The sequence below is a fragment of the Nicotiana tabacum genome, chromosome 16, assembly GCF_000715075.1.
Source record: "Nicotiana tabacum cultivar K326 chromosome 16, ASM71507v2, whole genome shotgun sequence".
Taxonomy (NCBI): Eukaryota; Viridiplantae; Streptophyta; class Magnoliopsida; order Solanales; family Solanaceae; genus Nicotiana; species Nicotiana tabacum.
In genome coordinates, this window is record NC_134095.1 from 54,598,245 (window position 1) to 54,617,631 (window position 19,387).

At 34.7% G+C, this 19,387-nt stretch overlaps 1 protein-coding gene across 3 annotated transcripts; it reads left to right on the top strand.

The window, feature by feature from the left end:
- The first annotated feature begins 893 nt into the window (after positions 1-893).
- On the top strand, positions 894-18,893 carry LOC107822047 (type IV inositol polyphosphate 5-phosphatase 3). 3 transcript variants are annotated; one of them, XM_016648542.2, is made up of 12 exons: positions 894-1,028; positions 10,438-10,512; positions 10,630-10,741; positions 10,878-10,943; positions 11,770-11,842; positions 11,953-12,057; positions 12,568-13,411; positions 14,563-14,747; positions 15,686-15,794; positions 16,417-16,559; positions 17,260-17,494; positions 18,561-18,893. In XM_016648542.2, the coding sequence occupies exons 2-12, from the start codon at positions 10,477-10,479 to the stop codon at positions 18,582-18,584; spliced, it is 1,932 nt and encodes a 643-aa protein (XP_016504028.2). In that variant the 5' UTR covers positions 894-1,028; positions 10,438-10,476; the 3' UTR covers positions 18,585-18,893. The 3 variants fall into 3 exon arrangements, with proteins under 3 accessions (XP_016504028.2, XP_016504025.2, XP_016504026.2); XM_016648539.2 differs by having other exon boundaries at positions 902-1,028; positions 10,585-10,741; XM_016648540.2 differs by lacking the exon at positions 894-1,028 and having other exon boundaries at positions 10,259-10,512; positions 10,585-10,741.
- The last annotated feature ends 494 nt before the right edge of the window (positions 18,894-19,387 follow it).

Genomic DNA, 19,387 nt, shown 5'->3' on the forward strand with positions numbered 1-19,387 from the left:
ATATGGACTTCATCCACATACTATTTATAATATGTAGGATTTAAAACTCTTATTTTATTCTAAAAAGAAAAGTATGAGTTCACGTGAACCTGTACGTCTTTGTCCCTCCTAATAGATGCGCCCCCACCTCTCGACGAAACCTATTGTTTAGCCTGTATAAAGCGTCGTCATGATTCATGATTAAGTAGGTAAATAATAGAAAGCATATCATATGTTATTTAGTTGGATGGAAAATAGCATATGAGAAATTCTGAGATCTAGAGTCCTATTAGCTAGTAAGTAGTAAGTGAAGTAACAAGTTCGACCAACTTGATTCCTACTTTGTCCTTGCTATGTGCTTTAATATACTTTTAAGATATTTTTAATTTATAAAAAAACATAATATTTGCTGTGTAAATTCTAATTAATTATTTAAATGTATCATTAAACAAATTAATATCTGTCTCGACAGAGAAAATTATCCATACTACTTTGAGTCCCTCGTTCTCCCCAAAATGGAAGGTGCACTGTTTAGTGGGTCCAAATATTTATGTACAGTTAAACTTTTCTATATATACCATACATTTATTGTAAAAGTTAATTTTTTGTAGAATTAATTTTATATTATTTTATAATATATATTCTCAATAATAACGCTGTGATATAACAATCAAAATAATTCTTAACAAACCAGAGAGGTTTGAATATACTTTTAAAATTCCTACTATTGGTAGCCATCGTCATCATGCACTTTAAAACGAGAAAAATAAGCAAAAGCAATAGTATAGTAATACATTATTTTATAATTAAAAAATAGATACTATTATTTAACACCAGAGTGAAAATAATGGGACACGTGTCCTGACTGTGTTTGACGATCTGATCTATAAATAATGAGACACACAGGTCCTTAATAACTTCACATTTTTCTACATCTCAGTCTATACTTTTTTCCAGCCACTCACAAAGCTTAGAAGTCCAGATGCAAAGAAGCCATTGAAGAAACAAAGAAAAAGATAGATACAGAAAATTCAACTCTGTGAGGAAAGGTAAGTTCTGTCTTTATGTACGAAGTGAAAAAATGTTACGGATAATTTAAATAATCTTGAATTTGCTGCTTATAAATTATACTTGTGATTGGTTAAAGTTAATCTGATTCTCTTCTAATTTAATAAAAATCTTGCTTTTGAAACTGTACTATGTTTTTGTTTTCAACTGATTGTTCTTAGTCAAGATTGTCTTTTCTCTGCTTGTGATTCCAAAAGGTAAACGAACTCCTAATTCATTAGCTTATCTGCACTCAAAATCATAATTTTGTTTTCCATACATTTCGCTTGTTATTCTCTCTCTTTTCTTTAGTTTCTTCTTTTCGAGTTCTCTTTTACAGAAAAGTGGGCCATATATTTTCTATCTATCATGAGTGACCGAGCATATTTGACCAGTATTGACATCTAACGCGTTAATCCCGAAAAAATTTATTGTCGGACCTAGATGTATGACCTGGACGTATAAGATATGAGTCCACAAATATGTGACATAAAAAGAACCTCATACAACTAGTGTAAGTTGTGTGAGATACAAAATAAAATCACTCGTTAATCCCTGAAACTTGTTAAACTCTCGCACGGGGTCCTAGTAACATTGATTTTATTACATATGCCTGATAATGGTGTTGCCCCCTCCGGTGAGGGGCGGAGCCGGTGTTATGACTATGATTTTGACGAATTCAGTAACTTTGGTTCAACCCCTGTATTTGTCTTGAATAATTTATTGATTATTTACAAATTTACTTTTATAACCCAATAACTTAAAATGCTTAAAATTTTGAACCCATAAACTTAAATCCTAACTCTCCTCTTTTTTCCTATTTACTCTTGAATAGGAAGAGGTGGGAAAAAAACTAGTAAGATATACTACTCCTAACATTTGTTATAGCTAATAATGGCATTTGCCTTCCCAACAGCAAAAACAAAGTTAGATCGGTTAGAACAAATATAATTATAATTACTATACTATATGACGACCCGCAAAATGGATAATCATGCACTGTTTCATGTATTAAAAAATTCATAAAATATGTATAAATATTTAACTGCGAACTCAATAGCTAAAACAAGCTATGGGTTCGCTGTTCCTAACTAGTGTTTGGTTGAAATTAAATTACTTTGGAAAGACTGGCATTTTAGGACAACTAGAACTTGTACCTAGGCCGGATGTAGTATTCTGACGACGAGTTTAATTGAATCTATAAATTTCGATGCGGAGTATAATTTCATATGTAAAAGTTCACTAAAATTATAAAAATAATAAATATAAATTCATGACTTTAAAAATATAATAAATTAAATATTAAAACCGATGTTAAAAGTTAAACACATAAAATTTAAAATATCAGTTTATCAACCGAAATAGGGCCGACTCTGCCTGCCCGCCTGCCGGCATTAGTAAATACTACTACTACTTAGTAAGGAGGCAACTTATTCAAAAGACTGTTCATACATTAAACGTTGTTGCTTGTGTTTTTTTATTGTTATCTTGTCCTTGACTTTTAAACCATAGTTGTGATCTGTTTGATTTAGTTATTGATGCAATACCCACAAATAGTATTTTATTGTTAGGATCGGATGATGAACCCATGGGCCACCGAATTTGTCTTTGTCCTTTAGCCAAAAAAGTGTATCTCTTGCAGCTTTATTGAAGGAATTTAGTCCTTTTTTGGACCAGAAACTTTTAGCCAGCAATGGCAGATGGTTTGTTCACGTACATCCTAAAACTTTTACCCAATAACTTTTGTTGAAATTTTAGCCAACAAAAGCAATAATGATCTAATAAAATTTCACAAATAAAGTCCGAGAGAATATTATATATATGCATATTTTATCACTACCTTCATATAGACAAATATGCATTAATTATTAATTTAGAATTCACTAGTTCACAATTGACTTCGCACACCTCTTAAGAAACAATAGATAACATAGTAATTTTACTATATCACCCTTATTTATTATATGTTGGAAAATGAATTGGAAATAATTAAGTAATACTTAACAAGAAAGGTAAAATAGATATAAAATGGTTGATTGGTTTTCCAAACTGGACAAGTAATCAGTAAAAAAGGAAACAAACATGAATGGATAAGAGCTGCTTTTACTTCCCTTGACGTGTTGGCATGCACAAAAAGAAAAAACAATTCTCATCTATGTTAGACTTTTGTGACATATCGTATCGAATTGGACAATGATCATTTATCTTGAAGCTTCCGAAAATTATTAAATCACAAAAGATCATTATCATTCCTTTTTTTCTGTGCCAAAGGACTTTTATTTCTGTACACTACTAACGTGTAAATATCTTGTAGACTACTCCATTAAGTAACTTGAAAATAAATATTAATTTTATTCATAAAAAGTAAACTTAGTAACTTGATAAATAGAGTAATTATTTTTTATTTTTTTTGTGTGTGTGTTGAGAATTAACCAAACTGTCACACAGAATTTCCGCAACTTCTTATTTAATTAAGCTATAGCTATATTTTCTCTATCTTCAATCCTTTTTATTGAAGCAATGCATTATTCTAGTTAGTTTCGATTTCAAAATTATCACTAACCACCATTTTCAGCGAGATAATGACTACGAAACATGTTTTATTATTATTTGAGCAAATGGATAGGTGGAATCGTGCCTCTTTCCTTTGTCAAAACAAAACAATGCTCTTTGCCTCTTTCCATTTGGCCAAGTGGCACTAGTAGTTATGTGCACTTCCTAAAATCGAATCAAAGGACCACTTCAATTATGAGTTTACTTAGATCTAAAGAATAATTGGACATATATACCGACCTTTTTTTTACAACTTTAGTCGTATAATAATTTATATTTAAAAGCTATTGAACTTTTGCCCTTTTTTCTTTTCCTTATTGGCATGAGAAGTGGTATCACTCTTGTGATCCATCTGATACATCATCAAGCAATTTGATACCAATATTGATTTTGATATCTTATGTATATTTGACCTTTGTGTTAAATTTCTTTTTACAATTAGAACATTACCAAACCAATTGATAGTAGAGTTATTAAGTTGCACTCTTAGGGTCGTTTGGTTGGGAAACAGTTGTCTCATGATTAATTATTCCGAAATTAGTTATCTCACCCTTATATGGGAATAAAAAAATATTACAATCCTGAAATAACTAATCTCAAGATTAATTATACCTCAGATTTATTCCAACCAAACGTAAGATAAACTCATCTTAAAAATAGTTCCAAAATTAATTATTTCTTATCACTCTTGCTTATTATTGTAAATAAGCATTGGTAATCTTCTGAAGATCATGCCTTAATTGTGCCGCAACATCTTCCTACAGCTGTTCACTTATCGGTGGCCAAGAAAGTCTATGCGTGCTTTAATAGAGACAATTCTCTTTCCTCTATACATTTTTTATTTCATTACGTTGTGTTATTACCTAAATTGAATAAATATCCTTTATTTTCAACAACTTTATTTTTGCCTTAGAGCAATAATATAATGCCTTTATGTGACTTATTGCTAGGACTGTAAAAATCAGGTGTCATGCGGAAGCTAGCAAATCAAACCTTGAGCGACGATAAATCATACAACAAAGAAAAATATACCAAAAGAGACACAAACATTTAATGTGGTTCGGTCAACTGACCTACGTCCACCGCGTAGATAAGCAATCCACTATATAAAAGGAGAGTACAAAATATCGAGAGAACAACCTCACGAAGAGGCAAACACAAGTGACACACTAACACTTGTCCTGTAAAATTCTCCCCTTAAACACTACTCTCAAGCCCCTATGGCTACATTGTGGATGCTACTGAATGAGTATGACGGATCTTCAATTTATAGAACTCCAAACATTTTCCTACAAGAAAAAGAACTAGCCAAATATAGGAGAATTATAATTTCCTTCTACAAAAAGGAAAACCCAATTAAGGTAATTATATTGCCTTTTCCTTCAACAAATAGGAAAACCAAATATAGTAAGAAAATTATGGCAAACACCTAACAATTCTCCCCCTTGGCCAGAATTTTCTGACAAAATAAACTTGATCCTCCTTCTTCACATAGCCTTCAACAGGTTGCATCTCCAAATCTCCACTACAAAGTTTGTCTCAACGTGCGTAGCACACCGGTCAAATTTCTCAGACAAAAATCACGATTATCGTCAAATATGTTGCGGCTAGAACTGAACCCGCCAAGATGAACCTGTCTTAAACCTCGCTCTGATACCACTTGGTAGGACCGTAAAAATCAGGTGTCATACGGAAGCTAGCAAAGCAAACCTTGAACGACGATAAATCATACAACAAAGGAGAAATATACCAAAATAGACACAAACATTTAACGTGGTTCTATAAACTCTCGGGTTTATGAGCTGAAAAATGGGTAGATGCATCTTATTCACGAACAACAAGTCTTTCATCTTGCTTCTCCAAACATTATAATTTCTCACATTTAAACATACCATCTTGCTCATATTCGCCTCCATTCCGTAACAACCCGGATAAATAACCAAGGCTCGTTAGTAGTGGCTCGAGGAGTCAAGTCTGGTTATTTATATATGACACATGACTCTATTCTTAATGACTCAATAAATCTGGTGGAAAGTGATACTTTGTCAGAATTGTGGCATTGAAGATTGAGTCATATGAGTGAGAGGGGGATTACGTGTTTGGCCAAGAAAAGTTTGCTTTCTGGAGTGAAACAAGCAAAGCTGAAAATATGCATACATTGTTTAGCTGGCAAACAGAAAAGGGTTTCCTTTCATAGCCATCCTCCCTCAAGAAAGCCCGATTTATTGGAGCTAGTGCACCCCGATTTGTGTGGTCTTTTTAGAGTAAAGTCAAAAGGTGGTGCACTTTACTTTGTGACCTTCATTGATGATCATTCTCGTAAGCTCTAGGTTTATCCTTTGAAATCTAAAGATCAAGCACTTAGCGTGTTTAAGGAATTTCAGGCCTTAGCTGAGAGACAAACGGGGAAGAAATTAAAATGTATTCACACTGACAATGGTGGTGAATATTGTGGTCTCTTTGATAACTATTGCAAGGAAAAAAGAATTCGTCATCAGAAAACTCCGCCCAAGACACCTCAATTGAATGGTTTGGCAGAGAGGATGAATAGAACTCTAGTTGAGAGAGTTAGATGCTTACTTTCAGAGGCTAAACTTCCAATTACATTTTGGGCGGAAGCACTTAACATTGTTGCCTATGCTATCACTTTGTCTCATGTAGTTGCTTTGGATGGTGATGTCCCAGACAGAGTTTGGTTTGCCAAAGATGTTTCTTATGATCACCTGAGAGTTTTTAGGTGTAAAGCTTGTGTGCATGTTCCTAAAGATGAGAGATCGAAACTGGATGTCAAAACTAAGCAGTGCACCTTTATCGGGTATGGTCAAGATGAGTTTGGGTATCGTTTTTATGATCTAGTTGACAATAAAATTATTAGAAGTCGTGATGCAATATTCTTTGAAGACCAAACTGTTGAAGATATTGACAAAGCTGAGAAGATAGATTCTCGGAGTAATGAGAGCTTAGTTGATATTGATCCAGTTTCAATTGCTAAGACACATATTGCACATGAAAGAACTCAAGACAATGATGAAGATAGTGATCAAGATCAAAATGATCATCATGGTGTAGATGTTATGGATGCTCCAGTTGATGAAGTTGTGGTTGATCAACAACCAATTCCTGCACAGGTAACTACTTCGAATGCTCCTGAAACCTCTCTTAGAAGATCTACAAGGGAGAAGCAAAAATCAATGCGCTATCCTCCTGATGAGTATGTACTTTTGACTGACATGGGAGAACCTGAGAATTGTGATGAAGCCATGCAAGATACTCACAAAGATCAGTGGATCGAAGCGATGGAAGATGAGATGAAGTCACTCCATGAGAATGACACATATGAGTTAGTGAAATTGTCGAAAGGTAAGAGAGCTTTACCTAACAAATGGATATTCAAAATAAAGCAAGATAACCATACCTATGCTCCTAGATACAAGGCAAGGTTAGTTGTTAAAGGTTTTGGCCAGAAGAAGGGAGTTGACTTTGATGAAATTTTCTCCCCTGTTGTGAAGATATCTTCTATTCGTGTGGTTCTAGGCTCAGCTTCAAGTCTAGATTTAGAGGTTGAGCAGATGGATGTCAAGACTGCTTTTCTTCATGGTGATTTAAATGAGAAGATTTATATGGAACAACCTGATGGTTTTATAATTAAGGGAAAAAAAATTATATCTGCAAATTGAAAAAGAGCCTGTATGGATTGAAACAAGCTCCAAGACAATGGTATTTGAAGTTTGAATTTCTCATAGAAGAACAAGGGTATAAGAAAACTTCTTCAGACCACTGTATATTCTTCCAGAAGTTCTCTGATGATGATTTTATTATTTTATTGCTTTATGTGGATGACATGCTTACTGTTGGCAAGAATAAATCCAGAATTGTTGTCCTTAAGAAGCAGTTGAGCAAATCGTTTGCGATGAAGGACTTGGGGCCAACAAAGAAAATCTTGGGCATTCAAATCCACCGACACAGAGATAAAAAAGAGTTATTTCTGTCCCAAAAGCAATACATTGAGAAGGTACTCAAGAGGTTCAATATGACAGATGCAAAAGTGGTTAGTACTCCTCTTGCTAAACACTTCAAATTGAGTATTAGTCAGAGTTCATCTACTGATGAAGAGAAAAAAGAGATGTCTCGTATTCCTTACTCTTCTGCCGTTGGTAGCTTGATGCATGCTATGATTTGCACTAGACCACATATTGCATATGTCGTTGGTACTGTTAGTAGATTTCTTTCTAATCCTGGAAAAGAACATTGGGATGCAGTAAAATGGATATTAAGGTATTTGAAAGGTATTGCAGATTTGAAGTTGTGTTTTGGCAATGGCAAGCCGGAACTTGTTTGTTACACAGACTCTGGTTTAGGAGGCAAACTTGATAATTCAAGATCCACTTCCGGTTATTTGATCACTTTTGTAGGGGGAGCTTTTTCTTGGCAATTTAGACTACAGAAGTGCATAGTTCTATCCACCACAGAAGCCGAATATATTGTTGTCACAGAAGGTGCCTAAGAACTATTATGGATGAAGGAGTTTATTAATGATCTTGACTTTGAGCAGCCAAGGTACATCTTATTTTGTGATAATCAGAGTGTTATCTGTCTCACCAAGCACTCCACTTTTCATTCTAAGACCAAACATATAAATAGAAAGTATCATTGGATAAGAATGGCCGTGGAAGAGAAATTATTTGAGGTTGAGAAGATACACACTGATGAAATCCTTCGGATATGCTGACAAAGGCGGTGGTTGCAGATAAACATGAATTTTGTAGAAAATTGGCAGGTATGAAGCCTGTCAATAGTTCCTCTACTTAAAATCACATTTGGCCCCTTGGCTGGAGGGGAAGTTTGTTGGGCTCATGCCCATGTTGTCCAGCCAAAGGCCCGATGACCTAATCCTATTCTCTTTTGGTTTCCATTCCTATTTGGAATTGGATTTAGTTTATTCCTATTTTGAGTGAGTTTTGGCTTTAAGAGAAAGCACCACTCATGATATATAAATAAGACAACCTTGGAGAATTACTCTATGCTCATTGATACAAGTCTTTGAAAAACTTAAGCACATAAGAGTGGTTTTTGAGAGAGCTTTTGTCAAGAGAGAAGAGAGAAGAAAAATATTTGTTTTGCTGCAGATTATTATTCCGACCAGCCAACATTCAAATGACGTTTTCTGATTCGTTAACCGTTGGATCGGGCTGAATTTTGACTAAGTATTCGTAACAACTTGATATTAGATTTGAACGGTGGAGATCGGATATGGAGGCTCGTAGAATCTAATTTTGAGCCTCGAACAACAGCTTCATTTTTGTGGATTCTCCTCTTTCTTCAATTGATTAGTTGTTGCTCTTGTTACAGTTGTTGCTCCATGTTTGACACTTGTTGTGTAGCCAATTTGGAGAACTTTTGTAACCCTCTTATTGTTATAGTGGAGCCTTTTGGATCTTTGTGATCCCGTGGTTTTTACCTTCGATTTGAAGGGTTTTCCACGTTAAAATTTGGTGTGCTTTATCTTCTTTATTTTCGGGTTTGCCTCTTCCTCGTCATAACACTTATAGGCCACGGGTTTGAGCCGTGAAATTAGTCATTAAGGGGTCGTTTGGTAGGATGCATAAGAATAATGCTAAATAGGGTGTATTAGTAATACTGGTATTAGTTATGCCAGAATTAGTTATACTGACATATTTCCTATCCATTGTTTGGTTTGATATATTAAAATATTGCACAATTTAAAAAAGAATTATTTATTTATAAAAATGCCCTCAAAAGTAGTTCATCACTCTATTTTTTTTTTAAAGAAACATATGTCGGAAAATGTTTTTATATGAAAAAGTTTTAAAAAATGTATTTGATTTGTCTACCTATGTTGTAATATATAACTAAATATTTATTTCTAGAAAAAGAAATATGCTAAATATTTATTTATTTACTAGGGATAATTAAGCATAAATTTTAAAGGATAATTTTATCTTTAACTAAGCTAATGCATGCATTAAAACCCATTACAATGGTTTTTTATGCATTAGTTATGCATATGATAATACCAAATAGGGTTGTATAACTAATGCTTGCATAACTAATACATGTGTTCAAAAAGTGTACCAAACAAGATATTATTAATATACAAAATTAATGCATGCATTAGATCATCTTACCAAACAACCCCTAATGCTTGTTATAGGGTAGACGGTTTACATCATAACTTTGGAGTACGTTTCTTTCTGCGTGAATGCGAAATACTTTGTGCACCATAGTGTCTGTTTTCCCCTTTTTAACAACTTTAACGTCACTCATCAATTTAATTGATAACTTAACTAGTGATAGCTCAAATTAGAATGGACTACTTCTTTAATGGCATATATATGTAGTATTAGATAATAATAGCAAAATACAAATTTCTGCTTTAACGGCACGTCTCACGGTCTTATGATTTTAACATCACGCTGACATTCATGATCTTATTAATCAATTCCCCATTTCGATGTCACAACCATTGTTAGCCACAAGAATTCTTCATTAAATTAATCTCCATGAACCTTCCTTATTTATTTTATTACCCCATTAAGTTATCTTAATTGAATTAATCTTCCTTGTCCCTAATCTCACAGTCCCTCCACCAAACAAAAAACAACAAAAAAACAAAATGTTTTTTTTTTTTAATAAGTCACTTATTATACAGCTCAATACCGTTGCAATTTCCACGACTCCAGATAGTGGTCGTTACTCGTTAACCCATTCCTCTTTTTCCTTCTTTCTTCTTCTTCACTTCAATTCAAAGCTCTTTTTTCTAACTTTTCACTAAAATAAAACTTTTCAACTAATTTTCTTCTACTTTTTTTTGGCTCTAACACTTTTTATTCTCCATAGCCTTTTTCCTTTGAATCTCCCAAAATATAAGAAAAAAAAATGAAACTCGGCTCAAGGCAACAGCATCAAACTCAGGTAATTACAAATTTCTTCCTTATTTTTTTCCCGTTTTTTTGGTTTCCTTAATTCACTGATGAAGAATTGCAGAGAAGTTGGGCTGAAATATTGTGTTTCGGTTGCACGTGCCTACAGCTTTTTTGGCCGCGAGTGGTGATGCGCAAATGGCTCAATATTAGTGCTAAGGATTCCGATTATAGTGCTGACCCTGACTCTGATTCCGGCTCCGGTTCCGATCCCGAACAAGGTTAGTTTCGTCTTTTTCTTCTTAAGCATTTTTTATGTGTATTATTGTGTTGTACTGTGTTCAATTTGATCTCTTCTTTTTGTAAGAAGTTGAATTCTTAGATTTGCTAATTCTGCTGTGTGGTTTTGTGTTGTAGAAATCGGTGACTGGCCGAGGCAGTCGCGGTTGAACGATGCCAAAGGCAGCCAAGTTGATATCAACGGTATTAGAATTGTTTGTTGCTCAATTTATTTCCAATTATATCCAAAATGTTCAATTTTCTGAGTTGGTAGGTTTTTCGGCAGCTTCGTATGATAGGCACTTTTTTGGTGATTTTCTAGTTGGAAGGGATTGAGTCCTCATTGATTTTCAGTGTAGACTGGGACGTGGATTTCTTTTCAATGCAAAATGTACATGTACTAGTCTCACTTTTTAATAGGTTAAAAGGCACCCCGGTACACTAAGCTCCCCCTATGCGCGGAATCCGGGGAAGGCCGGACCATAAAGGTCTATTCTAAAAGGTACTAATATGTAAAAGTATATGAAATAATTTTAGTGAAAAGGAGTTCTTTTTCTTTTAAACCTTTTTATACTTAAGGGGAGGAGAAGGGGAAATGGGGAGGAAATTATAAGGTGGGGAATCAAATCTTCATCAACAAGGTGAAAGTTTAGGTAGCCAACTAACTGGACTACTAAGATTCCCGAAAAAAGAGTTATGTTTGATTTGCAGATGGTAAATGTTTCACATAGGATGGGACAAAGGGAGTACTAATTAAGATTTTATAAAGGATCTTATTGGTGCAAGTGTTCTGAATTTGATGTTTAAGGGAAATGGTAAAATAGAAGGATGCCGAAAATAGGATGTAATGGCTTGTTGAATATTCACATTTCCATGCAAAGAATCAAGGTGTAAACTTGTTAAAATTGTTATTCATGAATCTGGATTCTTTGGTACGTCGTCTTGAATTGTTACCACTATTCTCTTATCTAATTACTTCAATCCTACTTTTACTTGGTTATATTATTGTTTTTTATCTTTTGTGTCTCAGATGCTCTTCCCAGGATAAGAAGACGAAAGTCAGAAACATTTAGGGCACAGTACATTAACACGAAGGAAATTAAGTATGCATCTTTTGCTTTAATTATTTGCTCCAAAAAATACGGTTTCCATATTTGGCTTGTAGCATTATACTTGTTTAGCCAGTAAACTTTACCGAGTTTGTTGCTTCAAGGGTCTGCGTTGGCACATGGAATGTTGCTGGAAGATTTCCTTCAGAAGATCTTGAACTTGATAGCTGGTTGGATGTTAATGAGCCTGCTGACATCTATGTGATTGGGTACATATCTCTCTTTGTATGTGACATCCAGAAGTGCAATTTATGCATAAAGAGTGTTGTACATTGCTCTTTCACACAACATATGTAGTGCACAATCCAGCAGAATGATTTTTTTACACTGGCATGTCACCAGCCACTGTTTTCTTGTTTGGGGGGTGGGTGGGTAGGAGGAAGGTAGTAACCACTCTCTGTTGATGTCGAAAGTTAAGGAGATGCTATTAAATTTTTGGTCCAAACCGCTTCACACGGTTCATGTATTTTACCAATGATATTAAAAGTTAAATCTGCTGTCCAGTTCTACAACTAATTTCCTCTCCATTAAATTTTGAACTTTTACCTACCGTCAGGTTCATGATTTCATTGAGGATGCATGTCCCTTTATATGGTAAAAATCCAATCTCATGTACACCCATGCATCACTCAGAGTCTCAGACATCAGAAGTTAATTTGATATTTTAGTGTTTTGTTAGGCTTCTCAGTTATATTAACAACCCCTATTTGCATAAACAGATTTCAGGAAGTTATACCATTAAATGCTGGCAATATCTTTGGTGCTGAAGATAGCCGCCCCATTTCAGTTTGGGAGGACATCATTCGCGAAACTCTGAATAAAGTCCCTCCAGTGAATAAGTTTAAATCCTTTAGTGATCCTCCTTCACCATCAAGGTTTAAGCCATCTGAAGATGCCCCTGATATAGAAGAAGAAATTGCCTTTGAATCTGACAGTGGTAGCGAGGAGGAAATTTTTCCAATAAATGAAGAGTCCAGTGACTTTGTTGAAATCAAGGATGGACGAGTCAATGATGTAGCTGTTTTGAACAAAACTTGGAGTTTGAACCCAATCAATGAGGAGTTTGAAAGGCAATTTTCTTCTCCAAGGAGGCTAGACAGGCTATATTGCTTTAAACCAGATGAGGATGAAGAAGAAGAAGCAGGAGAATCAAATGTTCAGTTTGCAAAAAAATTGACAAAAACAATTAGTGGGACAGAGAGAATTGGTCTTTGCTGGCCAGAGCGACCATTGGATCTTTTGGGCCAGCATGTTTCAGAAAGACCTGGTTCCTTTAAATCTATGAAATCATTCAAAGCTTCTAAATCTTTTAAAACTTACAGTTCTTTTAAGTTGAATGCTAATGGTCCAAATAGAACACAATCAGATGCAACTCTACTCGCGGAACTAGACCTTGAAGCTTTGATAAATCGGAAAAGAAAACCATCTTATGTGAGGATTGTGAGCAAGCAAATGGTTGGAGTTTTTCTTAGCGTATGGGTTCGTAGGAGCCTACGAAAGCATATACAGAATTTGAATGTGGATACAGTTGGTGTTGGTGTAATGGGCTTCATAGGTAACAAGGTTTGTTCTTCAAAACTTTCAGCTTTTGGTGGATTGCTTTTGAAAGCTATTTGAAGAAATGACATAATTCAGACTTCAATTTTAATAGTTGGAAGTGCAAGAAACATCCCTATCAGTTTTTATTGCTGTATGTTGCACTGCATTTCAAAGTTTTGTCAGTAGACGGAAAAGCACATCTAAATGATCAAGGGATTAGAATTTCAACAGCTGCTTAGGATAATCATAATGTCATGGATGTTATTAGTGGTTGTTTCCTGTCAAACGCATCTATTAATCATTGAAGGACATTAGCATTATATTATATTGCATAAACAACAATTTCTGCAGATTTTTGAAATTATAATGATGCCCTATGCACAATCTATGTCTAGTTTCTTCCATTATTTGTTTCCTTTGCACCAAAATGATCTTAGATGGGAAATAATTTAAATGAAATCCCATAGTTGGACCATATCGTTACATTTCACACAGTTATCAAACAGATAGATAAAAGGCCACCTGACTCCTGATTTAACAGCTGTCAATAAGTTATCTGTGTGCTGAGCAGTGATTCTATGTTTTGGAATTGCAATGGACTTCCTATAACCTTGTGAGCATTATATACAGTATTTACCATTCAAATAGGATAAACTTTGCAAATACAACTTTGTTTTTCCATGCATAACTCAGTTTACCTTTTAAGGATATAGATCAAACTTTTCGGTGGACGAAATAGAAAATGTGGTCCAACTTAAAGGAGGGAAAGAGGAACATCAACTCTTTATTCAACTTGTGACAAACTACACTGGACAGAAATAATCCAGACCTTACGTGAAAGTTGGTTACTTTCAATTTTGTGATGAAATTGCAGTACTTAGCAGGTTTTCCCTGCATGCTCGTCTTTAAAATAAAATTTGAATAATTTCATGCGCTTTACAAATTTGCTTCTACGCTTTTTGATGACACTAGTAGACACTAATCCTAATATGGTAGATGCTATTGAAAACTCATCAGAATTTCATTTCTTAAATGGAAAAATACATTTATTTTATTGTATTTCATTGCTAACTCTTTTCTTCTGTTTTTCTTTCTTTTTTCCTGATAAGTATAATTTTTCAAAGAAATGACCAGCAGGAAATTGTATATTGCTCATCTCTTACTCTTCTCTTCAGGGATCAGTATCTGTGAGCATGTCTATATATCAGACTTTCTTTTGCTTTATCTGTACTCACCTAACATCGGGTGAGAAGGAGGCAGATGCAGTCAAAAGAAACACTGATGTCCATGAAATTCATCGACGAACACATTTCAATGCATTCTCTAGGATCGGACTTCCTAAGAGCATCCATGATCATGAGTGAGTGTATTTGCCTATTAAGCAAACAATTCTGTTATATCTACAAATTATAACATTTTTTTCTCTTTTATAACCATGGATTTTGCCCCCTCCATCAAGTTTGATTTAGCAAGTGTATTTGCATTGGTTTTCTCTGTTTGTGACTTTCATCGGGGACAGTTCTGGGGAGAGTTCTCAAGGAAAACAATATGTTAGTCGATGTTGCAATTCTCCTTCTCTTTATAAATTGAATTGGAAAATCGGTGGCTGGAACACAATTAAACAGAATAGAAGTATGCCCGTCATCCCTTTGTTACAGTAGTCCCACTCAAGCCACGTATTGAACAGCTTATTGAAAAGATAGAGAAAGCCACGTACTGAAGAATTTAGCTCATAATAGTGAAAAGAGGTTTCAGTGATCCTGGTTACTTGGAAAGGTTATTGTTTATTGGAGGCAAGGGGAAGGAAAAGATTTTTCAATCCTGGAATAATTTATGTTTCCATCTCATCCACTAGCTGCCCCTGGTTCAGTGGTGCCCTAATGCTATATGGTGCACCTATTCTTATCCTCATAGATCTAACTCATTGTTCAATTTGGCAAACCCTTCATGGGTAGGGACACTATTGCTGAGATAATGACTTCTATACGGAATGCTGATATGGATCGAAAAAGGGTGGTTCGAATAGCATCTACTAATATTACCGAAAATATTGTTCAAATACTTTTACGAGAAGGTTTTATCGAAAACGTGAGAAAACATCGAGAATAATCTGTTGATAGCACTTGAGGTTTTGTTGACCTTTATTCATGTAAAACAAAATTCAAGTTTCCATGTACTGACCTTTGCTAATTATCAGAACATTACTGCTTTTCGTGTACTGTCCTTCTGATGTTCTAGACTTTACTCTCATCTCATTCCTTAAAGATTCAGATTAATGACAAGTTTATACACTTGCAGGCGAATAATCTGGCTGGGAGATCTGAATTATCGTATTAATTTGTCGTATGAGAGAACAAGGGAGCTGATATCAAAAAAGGACTGGTGTCAGTTAATTGAGAGAGATCAGGTAAATGTGGATACTCTTAACCACAAACGCTTGCTTTTTCACTGATTGTTGATTGGATTTCTGATCAGTCAATGTTCCTGGTTGACTGATAGGCCACTCACACACTTGCAGTCTCACCCTCTTATACTCCATTTTGTGTTAGTTTGAGAAGGCGCAACCTGTTGATGTTTTTTGTGTGGATGACTGCATGATTTCTGCAGAAAATGTTTTATTCTTGATCTTTACCTTCCATGAACATTGCATATGATCTTCCAGTCCCTTATTCCACCCCAAAAAGTAACTTCTCTCGTGTTGTGCTTGTGTATCTCCAATGAGAGGTGGTGGGCAACAGACATCTACTTTAATCTCCGTAGCTAGTGACTTATGATTTGCATTTGATGAACTGTTCTTAATGATGATAAAATAGAGAGAAAGAAGAAGGCATGCATAAGTACAAGTAGGTATTCTAATTAGTTATCACTGTTAACAATCCTTTTTAGAGCATGGCTGAAATGGCAATGTACTAATGTCCATGAGAAAATTAACTATGAGCCGACTTTTATACGTGTTTGAATTGATTTGAAATTGAGACTATAAGCAATTTTACATTGTGATGATAACATACATCTTCCTATTTTTGCAGCTCAGCAAAGAGTTCAAGAAAGGTCGTGCATTTGATGGGTGGTCTGAAGGTACTTTAAACTTTCCGCCAACTTATAAATATGAAGTAAACTCAGAGAAGTATTGCGGAGAGGATCCAAAGGCCGGGAGACGTAATCCAGCATGGTATGCATCTACTAATATTGTTAGTTCAAGAGCTTTATTGGCTGTTCACTTCGATTAGTGTTTGATTGTGTACAATTCTTAAAGTTTCGGCGTAATTGTAATCTATGATACCCTGCAGATCAATATATTTATGCTGCTATTGACAAAAGGAAGAAATAATTCACCTTATATCTATATTTACCCTGCGGCACTAACATATTCATCCAATATTGTCATCAATATATGTCTCGTGGTATGAGAATACCACATAATTGCATTTCCCACCATAACTTGTATATGTACCCTAAATGAAATTTATGGAATAGCTGCCTAGGCAACATTTAAAGGTGTTTGAAGAGTCCCGACTTTTTGGAGGGGGAAAATTGGTCAATAAGTGTGTGAGGAAAATAGTCAAATGCTTGCACCTTGGTATTTAACTGAAGCTTGACCATGCTAAATTGAAGTTTGCATAACACCAACTGCAATCCCTTGCTTATGCGTAATAAGCCTGTCATCCTAATGTCCATCTTCTGTTATCTCTCTCTAAGTGATGCCCATCCTTCAACCATCAGGTTCTCTCATCAGATTGGCAATTCATATGACGTGGATCAGTAACTCAAGATTAAGCAAACTATTTCGAGCTATTTTAAATTTCAACTTCCCAGTTCTTTTACAACCAATACTATACAGTTGCAATATTTTAATATTTCTTGTTTTTCAGGTGTGATCGAATTCTATCATTCGGGAAGGGGATAAGGATACTGAGTTACGGGAGATCTGAACTTAGGTTTTCAGATCATCGACCTGTCTCTGCCACATATATGGTAGAGGTTGAGGTATTTAGCCCGAGGAAGTTGCAACGGGCCCTCACTTTTACTGATGCTGAAATTGAAAAGGAGGAAATGGTTACAGATATGGGAAGAGAGAGTGGAATGGGTCGATTCATTTCAGAGCAGGTTAGTTTGCGACTTATATGTTTTAATTTTCAAAAGCATAAAGCCGTGTGTGCATTTCGAACAAATCTTGTCCCTGAAGCAGATATAGGGTCAGCGGACACTATAAACAAAGAAGTCATTTCTATTAGTTATAGTCCCCTAACTTTGTACAAGTATTTAACTTTACAGTCTTGAGGGTTTGAAATTATACGAGATGGCTATCTTGGTTAAATGAAATATTTGCCATCTCAGCTGCCCCAACTAATTTGAGATTGAAGTATAGTTGATTGGCTGATAGGAGGCAATGTCACCATGTGATTTTAGAACTTCCGAAGTTGTTAAACTAGAAAGAGAAAATGGTATAGAGAAAATGCTACAATTATGGATGCAGTATGATGACTTTACAGAAAACTATTCAGTCCTGGCATTATTTGATTTTGGTGTTTAGTCACAATATTTTATTTTTGGTATCACAATTTTATTTGATAAGAGTTATTTTTTTTTCTTTTCTGGCATAGAGGTATAACCTATGATGGTATGAGTTTTGTGATGTTTTTGGAAAAGTTGATTGATGCTACATACGAAAAATATGACAAACTCCAAAGACAATGGATGTCCAAAATTTACAGTTGCCAATATCATCTATAATTTCCCTTAGTGATTCTTTCTCTCAAGTTTTTAATTTGTTTACATAAATCTAATAACTCAGGCTTGTAGAATCAGACATTGCATAATTGAGATATTAGTGGTAGATATGCGTGTCTTCCAAAAGTGAAATAAATCATAAGAAAAAAATCTTAGACTTTGACTTGCAAGTACAAAGAGATAGAAGTTTAGCAGAGTAATACAGAATGTGTGATGCATCAGTAAGTAGCTTGGTGATACGAAAGGACTATATACACGGTACATTCAATAGAAATCAAGAAAGCAAGCTGTGATCCCAAGTTCTTTACTTAATCATATTTTCTTTGGGAACATCAGTGTTGACAAATATATTGTATTTGATGGTTGCCAGTGAAAGCTTATGGTGAAATTGCTAGGGATTCTAACATTTCTTTTTTGACGATAATCTTTTTTGCTGAAATAGGATGATTCTTATTGGATGCGCTAAAAAGGACATTTGAAGCGGCTGCAAGATAGATTATCCGACTGGTGAATTTTCATGAGTAACGATTCTGCATATATTATTTTGATTTTTTATTCTTCACCTTTGAGGCTGTATATTGTGTTTAGGCGATGCATCTTTACTGTATATTATTGTTGTTCAGACTTCTAAGTGAGTGAGCCCATTTTTGTAGTCTTCCTTCTTAGTCTGGACTTTTCCAGCACGAATTTGTGAAGCAGTGTATAGCAAATTACCAATGTATGCAATAATGTTGCTCTCAGCTTTTCTGACAAATAACATTCTTTACAAACCGAAGCACAGTATTCTTCTCTATCTATTTATCAGATGTTTAAAATCTAGCAAAAATATAGTCAAAATAGCACAGGCTAGACATTTTTCGGATTGATAATCAAAAAATAGTCCGTGTTTGCGAAAAATAGCCATTGTTTTATTGAAACACGGAAAGTTCCAGTATAATATGCGGGATTACGAAGCTCCTGCATATAAACTTCCAGTATATTATGTTGGAATTCCAGGACATGGAAAGTTCCAACATAATATGCGAGATTATGAAGCTCCTGTATATAAACTTCCAGTATATTATAATGGAACTCCGGCACATTATAAAATTCTAGCATATTATGCTGGAAGATTATGTGTAAAAAATTCGAACTCTACCATATTATGCTGGAATATTTTCGGATTTTTAATCGTGTTTTTGTTCAGATTTTATCTTTATATGAAAAGTGGTTAAATTTTGATTACTTTTGAAACTGTGATTGTTTTTCAATTATCTGTTATAAATATGG